Genomic DNA, 8,775 nt, shown 5'->3' on the forward strand with positions numbered 1-8,775 from the left:
TAAACGTGTTTGAGAAAAGTTTGAGTTTTTTCTTAAAATTTGAGACAGGTTCGGGTATTTCTTTGTCCCACCCCGCCCTGATTATATATAAAATTAATTTTAAAATTTAATTTAATTTAATTCTTATTTTCATATTTTTAATATATAGATAATAATAAAAATAATAAAATACTTTTCAATAAAATAATTTATAAAATGATAAAAATTTAATTATTTACAAAATATATTTATTTTCCTATAATTAAAAATTTTAAAATACTTTTTTTTTTTTTTAATTTTAAAATTTTTCAAAAGAAAGTTAAAACAAAGTGGGGCAAGGCGGGTATGAGAAATTCTCATACCCACCTTGCCCTATTTAATTTTTTTTTTAATGGAACGGAGATGAGAATTATTTTAAATAAATTGGATGGAGTTGAGACGGGGCGACCTGTCTTAAATCTGCCCCATTGGCATCCCTATTGTTTGTACCCTCATTTATTTCATTCCTAGATTGGAATTCAATTCAATGTTATTAATTGTGGTAGATTTTAGACTAATTTATTTGTTAAATTTTAGTTAAACAATTGTGGATATTCATTTTTATTCTCTTAGTATCAATAATTTAGTTTGATTAAAAAGTTGTGAAACTAAAAATGGTACAACTCTTTATTCTCAATCATAATTTTAATGAGATTCAACTTGATGAATGGTTTTTTGTAAACGATAGAATTAATTTGTGAAGTGATAAACTATAATCACGTAGGTACATAATGATAACTATCTAATAATGTTTAAAATAATTTCTAAGGGGTTATTTAATTAAAAGGGTCATTGAAAACCAATTTTGGAAATCTAACCCTTCATCCTTTTAGCCTCATTTTGATGAAAATGCCTTTATTGTTTTTGTGAAAATAACACTACTAATTTTTTTCTCTTGCATCACTGCCAACCATCCATATTTGGCATCATCACTTAAACAAGATCCAATTTCTGAACATGTTTACAAATGGTTTATAGCCTTCTTATAGAATTTCTCCTTTAAGTTGAGATGTTCTTTATCATTCCAAAAAACCCCAGCTGCACTTCTCCACCTCATCCTTTATTTAAAAATTTTATTGGCAATGTTCTCACTGATCCTTTATTTAAAAACGTAGCTTGTTTTGCTCAAGTTGATAGATCTAGGTCACATTTTGCCAACAATGCAAAGTGATTCATCTGAGATGAGCACAGCATGAAGCTCAAATTTGTAGACTCTTCCTGTTTAGATCCTTGATCTGTCACCTGCATGTCTGGGATGCCTAGACCAGTTCTGGGAACTGTTAGGTCCTTCCATTAATTAGGGCGTTGCTACCCGCACCAAATAGGTTGGCCTAATAGCTTTGCCAAATATTGACAATGAAAAAATGCCTTGATCTTGCACAAAATTATAATCGAGTATTTAAACAGAGCGATTGGGCAAACCTACTTGCATCAGATAACATATTTCTTTCTAGCACAAAGGTGTGGTTCAAGTAGTACTTTCTCCAAAAACATAAAATTCACATTAGTCACTCAAGATATCCTACATGCATGAATCATATATGTCTTAAGCCCAAGAAATCTCTGTAATTTCCTGCAAGCACTAAACTTAGGAAAACAGGCTATGTTTCAAGAAGTATACCTCTAGTCCTAATATTGCCAAAATGGCCCAACAAGTATTTCACCATGAGTCATGAGTCCTGAGTCCTAATAAAATCAAAATATGATTTTTCAAGTTGGGCCTGTGGATTTTTAACTAATGGTTGTTAGGCAAAGAGATTTTTTCATACCAGTGGGGTTTTTCTGCCAAACACACATGAGAACAAGAATCCTGGCATGGATTATGTCAGAATAGGTTTAAATCCAAGAAAAGAAACAGAGAGAGAATAAAGTAAGAAAAATAAAATGAAGAGTTTAAGCTATTTTAATCCCATTGTTTATGAACTTATAAAAGAAATGAAAATGACTTACCAATTAGTTCTTAATTAGAGATACCATGCAGAGACATTCTTAGTAGAGCTCGTGAATGACTGAAACATGCAAAATCCTCTACGCTTAAAAGAAGCAATCGGAATCAACAATACAGGGAAAGAAGTTGTTGCAAAGAAGGGCTTATGTGATGCTATTGTTATTCCATGAATAAGACCTTGGATCCAAACAAGAATCATTGATGGGCCTTCTTGTTCTCCAATTCCACTGGGTCCTGAACCATCACAATCTTGATATTAGAATCTTTTATTACCAACCACTAATAAGCCAAATTTTATCCATGAGCGTATCATAATCATATTTAGATGTAAGAGAGGTCTTAACACTTTTTTTCGTCTTAAGGGGTCTATAAGGCTAAGAGTACAATGAGCATATATGATGAACTTATTAATGAATGGTTAGCTTTTAGTACATAAATGACTTCAAACAACAGTTTTAATCTAGCAAAATCAATGGCCAGCTGACAAAAATTTGTTGATTTTTTAGGTGTAATGTGGATGTGCAATCTATACCTAGCTAATTCTCGATACATTTCAAATTTCAATTCTAAAATAAATATGCTTTTCCCTTTTCAAGCTTGATAATTTCAATTATAAGTTTTAGAACCAAGTACTAAGAAGAAAAAAATTTAAAAAAAGACGGATGAAGTTCAGCCTAATGGTTAGGATTCAGAACTCCTTAACTAAGAAGATAAAGGAAGATGACTTACAATGCACCTTCGTGACAGTTTGAATGAACTGAGTTTTAACGCTTGAGATCAGTGTTGGGTGCTCTCAATCTTTTATGGTGTGGCTCCTCTGCTTGATTTTGTTCTGCACCGTCAAGGATTCTCTTAACAATATCGTTAGTATCTTGGGCTGCTGATTCGTTGTGACCAAAATTCTCGAGGAGATCCAAAAACATGGGCATAGGATTGTGTTCATTATCTTGGGTGCCAAGAAAATCCATCAAGGGGGTATGATTCTGTTGATGATCTTTAGAGTATATAAGATGGACCCCACAACTTTTGATATCATTCAAAACTGTTTTATCATATCGGGGAGCAGCAAAGGAAGCCTGAAAGTGCCTGAATTGATTGGAGTGATACCTGTCCTGAATATCAATCTTAGGGTAATACAGCACCCACACTTCATCTGATACACTGCCATTAATCCTCCAGCACTGGCATGAAGAAATAAACCGTACACAATCGACTTCTTCATATGAATCACCACCCAATTTCAAGTTACAATTTAAAAATAAAATCTTCTCTGGTTGATAAAGACAGAAACAAGAAAATCCCAAGAAGTCGTTATCTTGATACCAATTCACAGGAAGCTCTATTCTAACTTCGTTTCCTATTTCCTGAGGCATTACCTACCCTGGAATTCCCCTACTTCTTGGAATTTTAATTCCCATTCCTCTTTCATTTGCGTGCAGAGATCCTGCACAATTCAAGGCAACATGTAAATTTTATGTGTGCAGAAAAAGTCTAAGTGCATGCCAATATCAAATATATTACATACCCGAAGTCTTGTTGATTGAAACCATTGGAGGAGTGAATACCAGAGTAAACTTGATGGACTTGACAAAGTCTCTAAGCCTGTGCAATCATGTGCATCTATCATTTTTAGACTTGACGGAAGCTTTGGAATTTCTTGAAGCATCTTGCAGTGACTGATATTAAGCTTTTTCAACTTACAAAGTTAGTGATGGCAACAGGGATATGGCAAATATTGTTTCCGCTTAGATTTAAATATTCCAGTGAGGATAGGCACCATAAGTCACTAGGGATTGCTCCATTCGTCAAATCCTGATTACTCAGGTCTAGTGTTACTAAAGAGAACAAGCCTTTGAGAAAGTAAAATCTCTCCAATTTTGAACAGCTACTTAGATACAACACTCTTAGATGTTGAATTGAAGATGTCAACTCTATTGTTGCCATTTTTGCTAAACCGAGATCATCTACATTTTTCACGTCCTCCATGATTTCTGGAAGAGCCTCCAGGTTTGAACAACCATCCAGATAGAGTTCTTGAAGGGATTTCAACCTCCAAATGCTGGTTGGAAGACTCCTCAAGTTTTTGCATTCTCTCATAGATAACTCTGCCAGACCAGTGAGATGATCTATTGAGGAGGGTGGTTCTTCAATGACAGTCTCATTTAAGTTAGGAACTTCAATAGAGTCCAAGGATTCAATACTTGGCAGACTCCTGAGGTTTTGGCACCCACCCAAATTCAGCCAAGTAAAGCCCTCCAATAGATGGGTCAACATTATTCAAACCTCTGCAGTTTTCAAGACATAGTTGCTCTAGATTTGGCATATTTGAGAAGTTTGGTATTTCAATGAGCTGCTCAGATTTTGATAAATTTAAGACCTTTAACTTTTGGAGGCACTGTAAAAAGCATAAAAATTTTTGCTTTAGTAAATAAATTTCCATAAACTTAAAATTTAATATAAACTAGAAAATTAATATAAGGCAAAGCCACAGTAACTAAGTAATAATCATACCTTACTCCCTTGCCATAGTTCTCTTATGTTGCTACACTTCAAGTTGATTTCAACGAGGTTCTCATCGTAGAAATTTGATGGCAAAGATTTCAAGCAGTATCCTTCAAAATGAAGATATCTTAAATCATATGAAGGAAATTCAAAATCTTGAGGAAGGAGCAATTTATACTCCTTTTTCATTGAACCATAATGATCCTTCCAATAGGCTTTGAGTAATCTTAGTTTCTTCATTTTTGCAAAAGCCTTTGTACTAAATTGTATTTGCTTTATTTTAGACAAGTCTAGGAATATCCCCTTAGTATTTTTCATCTCCTGAAAAATAATAATAAAGGGTCAGGCAAACAAAAAAAGAGATAAACTACAACCAAAATTATTTGGATATATGACTTCTTAGACAAAAATGACAGTATTAAAACTTATATATTCATGCATTTGGTTTGTACCTCATTGGTTGCAAATGCACATTTGACATCATTAGGGTCCCACAACCTGCTCCATTTTTCAGGCTCATTAGGAAATTCTTTACAAATAATTTCCCAACCCATTTATTGTATTAGATCATGCATGTAGATCTTGTTATTTGAAATTGTTAGAAGACACCGATCTTGTAGGACTAGCATTCCTATATCTACATAGAAGTCACAACCATCCAATATTCTTGAAACAAAATCTTTATTTTCTCCTTTAAAAAAACATGCAATGTCCAGGAATATTTTCTTTTGTGTATGGTCTAATCCATCAAAGCTTATTTTAAGCACATTTTGAATTTTCGTTTCAGGTTCTCGTTCCAATTTATGCAATTCACTTTTCCATTGAGGTATTGTCTTTCTACATAGGAGAGAACCTAAAACTTTCAAAGCTAATGGAAGACCTTGACAATAATAGACTATGTGGCCTGAGAGGTTTTTATAATCATGCTTTGGAAGAATTTGTCCAAAAGCATACCTATTAAAGAGCTCAAGAGCTTCTTTATCCTTTAATCCCTCAACCTCATATAAGTCATTCACTCTATGTGCATTTAGCACATGCTTATCTCTAGTAGTTATGATGATTCTACTTCCTCTACCAAACCAATCATGATCACCAACTAAATACTCTAATTGACCCAAATCATCAACATCATCGAGAACTATAAGAACCCTTTTAAAGCAGAGACTGTTTTGTATCATATTGGCTCATCGGTCAACATTGCTTATAATTTGAGTTTCTTCAACTAGGATATCATTCAAAAGTTGTTTTTGTAATTTAATTAGGCCATGATGATCTTTGGAAGCTTCTCTCACATTTAGAAGAAAGCTAGTACCCTCATATTGATGAGAAATTTGGTTATAGACAACTTTGGCAATGGTTGTCTTACATATTCCACCAAATCCACAAATTCCAACCATACAAACATCATCTAACCCAATACCTAGTCGTGAAGTCATTTCTTTCAAATGTGAATCCATCCAACAAGGTTCTTGGTTCAATCTACTGCAAATGAATTCAATAATTTTCTTGATATACATGGTTCTGTCAATCATAAAATATGATTAAACATATGATAAGTACAAATGGGCTACTGATATGAAGAAACATGTAGTAGATGTAATGATCTTTCATTTTCATCTTTTTCAATTGAAGCACATCGATCTTTATGGGCATATATGCTTTTCAACGAGCACATATCAAAATATGAATTGTTTACCATCTTATGATGTTATTATTAGAAAACCATTATCAAGTACTAGTTCAACAAGGCTCAACCTGCTGCTGGTGTGTCATCCATCTTCTCAACCAAGTATTACTCTCAAGAGGGATCATGATTATAAGTTTTCTTCTAAAGATTTGGGATGGACTTATGAGTTACAACCTCTAAAAGCTCTACTAAAATTACTGTATCAGGACAATGGTATTGTTTAAAGTACTCAATTTATTGCACGGATCTTGATAATGATATTCTTTTTAAACCATAGAATTGTAACATCAACATCCTATACTCCTTTTCACACTACATGGTCCTTATCCTAATATGTTAACAATCTCTAATAATTAAATCGGGTGTCCTAAAAGTTATCCCTTAATTGGTCATCCTACTCGATTTTTAAAACTTAAAATGGAATGATATAAAACCTCCAAATTCATGAAACTTTGCACTAGCTCATAATTATTAGCTAGATTGCCCAATTCATTAAGGGTGCAACTTGGACAAGTTGGCTTGACCCGACCTGAACCCAATCCAAACCGATGTTTAGATGGGTTTGAGCAAATATTTTTATTACTCGGATTGAACTTGAATTAAGTTATTTCAACTTGAACTCAATTTGAGTTGGGTTCGGACGGAGGTTCGGACAACCCAAACTTAACCTGAACCCGATTTAATACTTTTATAATATTTATAATGTTTATTATTTTATATAATAATATTTATTTTCTTTTTACATTTTAAAGAAAAAACATCAAATTATAATTACAACATATACTTTTTAAATTTACTTCTTTTTATTGTTATCTTAAAATTTTGTATTATTTATTATTTAAATTTTGGTATAAATATATATAGAAGAAAAAGGTTTCTTAAAAACCACTATGGGTGAATTTTGAATCTTGCAACCCAATGAATCCAAATAATCTGAGCCTAACACAATCAACCCGAATTTAGAAAAATGAGGTTGAATTGGGTTTGAATTGAATACCTTGGGTTAAAGGTCGGATTGGGTTGAACTTGAGTTGATTATTTCTTAATTCGGATTGAGTTGGGGTTAGCCATCAACCCGACCTACCTACCCAAATTGTAGCCCAACAATTCATATACTTGAATAAAACCCAAGTTATAAATGAAAGTTTTGCCCACCTCCCCCAAACCTTAAAAAGTTCCAGCAATAAAAATAATATGTTTTGCTGCTTTGGATGACTTCATGATTATAGGACTGCCGAATTCATATACTCTATTTGCAACTCTTTAAAATATTTTATTTCTTTCAATATTAATTCCTGCACTTCTTACACTTATTGTGATACAGCTTTGTTGCAGCACATAGATAATATGTTAACAAACTCAAGTAACTTAGTTATCAGGGTTACTAGAATTCCCTTAGTCAAACATAATTTTCTAAACTTAAAATTAGCAGACCTCCAAAGCATGATTTTCTGTCCATGCCTTTATAAAACTACTTGTTTAGTGTACTTGTAAATAAAACTGACTTAAAATGAAATTTGAAAGCGGGTTAAGCTTTTACCCGTCCTTACATCCTCCCCTACTAGATTAGCTGCTTCTGTCAATGCAGTTCTACACCTTTGCACCTTCTCTTTCTTTTCTTCTGTGTCTGCTTTGTGATTGTCAAATGCTTCCCCAAAACTTCCTGTCTGCTTTCGTACATGGGATGGATCCACATGATGGAAAATTGGTAAAACTGTTTGTTCCATTTCTTTCCTACACTCCATGATCTTCAGGAGCTCATCCAAACAGCATCTTGAATGAGCATAGTTAGGGGAGAATATGATTATGGAAAACCTTGATTCTTCAATAGCCTTCAGGAGCTCAGATCCTATCTCTTCCCCTCTCTTTAGTTTATCATCCCTGAAGGTGCGAATACCTCTTCGAACCAAACTCGTATAGAGGTGATCAGTGAAACTGTAGCGAGTATCTTCACCTCTAAAACTCAAGAAAACATCGTGATTCCATCGGGGGATTGAAGTAGAAGAAAAAGAAACGATTTGGGTACTGGTGGAGGCCATTTTTGGGTTTTTTTTTTTTCTCTCCTTTGTGTTAAAACTACAAAATATCAAGCTTGGTTTCTCTTTGCAGTAGGATACAGCCAGGCAGGCCTAGCTTAATATTTAAACTGTTATTGAGAAGAAGGTAGGGAGGTGAGTGGCTTCCTAAGCAATTTAATCTCGGTAGTTAGGTAGGAAAGAAGCCTAAAACTTTTGGGAAGAAGGGCAGCATTCAAAGTCAAGAAAATATGGAAGAACAATTATTCTTTTCTAGTCTTTTACTGTTTTACATGATTGTCAACAATAGTGGGTCTTTAGGTGCTTTGACCCAGAGGTTGGTGGGTGTGAACGACAGATGGAATTTCTTAGAAAAATTTCCAGGGATTTCTGTAGAGGAAGAGTAGGACTAGAGGACTTGATGGTCAACAAAATTCTTGTGTGGTTAATATGAGTGAAGGCTAGACCTTAAGAATAGTGCTCACGCCTCACATTTTCCTCTTCTTTTACTTCTTACCTTTTTTTTTTCTTCATCATTTGACATGATTATGCTGTTGCATTGGTGCGATACCCTTTTACTTTTACTTGCATAATGACAAGAAACA

The 8,775-nt window shown here is 33.8% G+C and overlaps 1 protein-coding gene and 1 long non-coding RNA gene across 2 annotated transcripts; both read right to left on the bottom strand.

Moving 5' to 3' along the window:
• Positions 1 to 1,884: 1,884 nt before the first annotated feature.
• LOC117925700 lies at positions 1,885 to 4,200 on the bottom strand. Its single transcript, XR_004653014.1, has 3 exons — positions 3,492 to 4,200; positions 2,696 to 3,410; positions 1,885 to 2,200 (listed from the first exon to the last, which is right to left on the bottom strand). It is a non-coding gene; the product is annotated as an uncharacterized LOC117925700 (long non-coding RNA).
• A 405-nt stretch (positions 4,201 to 4,605) lies between these two features.
• Positions 4,606 to 8,194, bottom strand: LOC117925377 (disease resistance protein RPV1-like). The gene is made up of 2 exons (XM_034844380.1): positions 7,696 to 8,194; positions 4,606 to 4,789 (listed from the first exon to the last, which is right to left on the bottom strand). Exons 1-2 carry the CDS (start codon positions 8,192 to 8,194, stop codon positions 4,773 to 4,775), a joined length of 516 nt encoding a protein of 171 aa, XP_034700271.1. The 3' UTR covers positions 4,606 to 4,772.
• Positions 8,195 to 8,775: the final 581 nt, after the last annotated feature.

Source organism: Vitis riparia, chromosome 11, assembly GCF_004353265.1.
Source record: "Vitis riparia cultivar Riparia Gloire de Montpellier isolate 1030 chromosome 11, EGFV_Vit.rip_1.0, whole genome shotgun sequence".
In the NCBI taxonomy this organism is placed as follows: domain Eukaryota; kingdom Viridiplantae; phylum Streptophyta; class Magnoliopsida; order Vitales; family Vitaceae; genus Vitis; species Vitis riparia.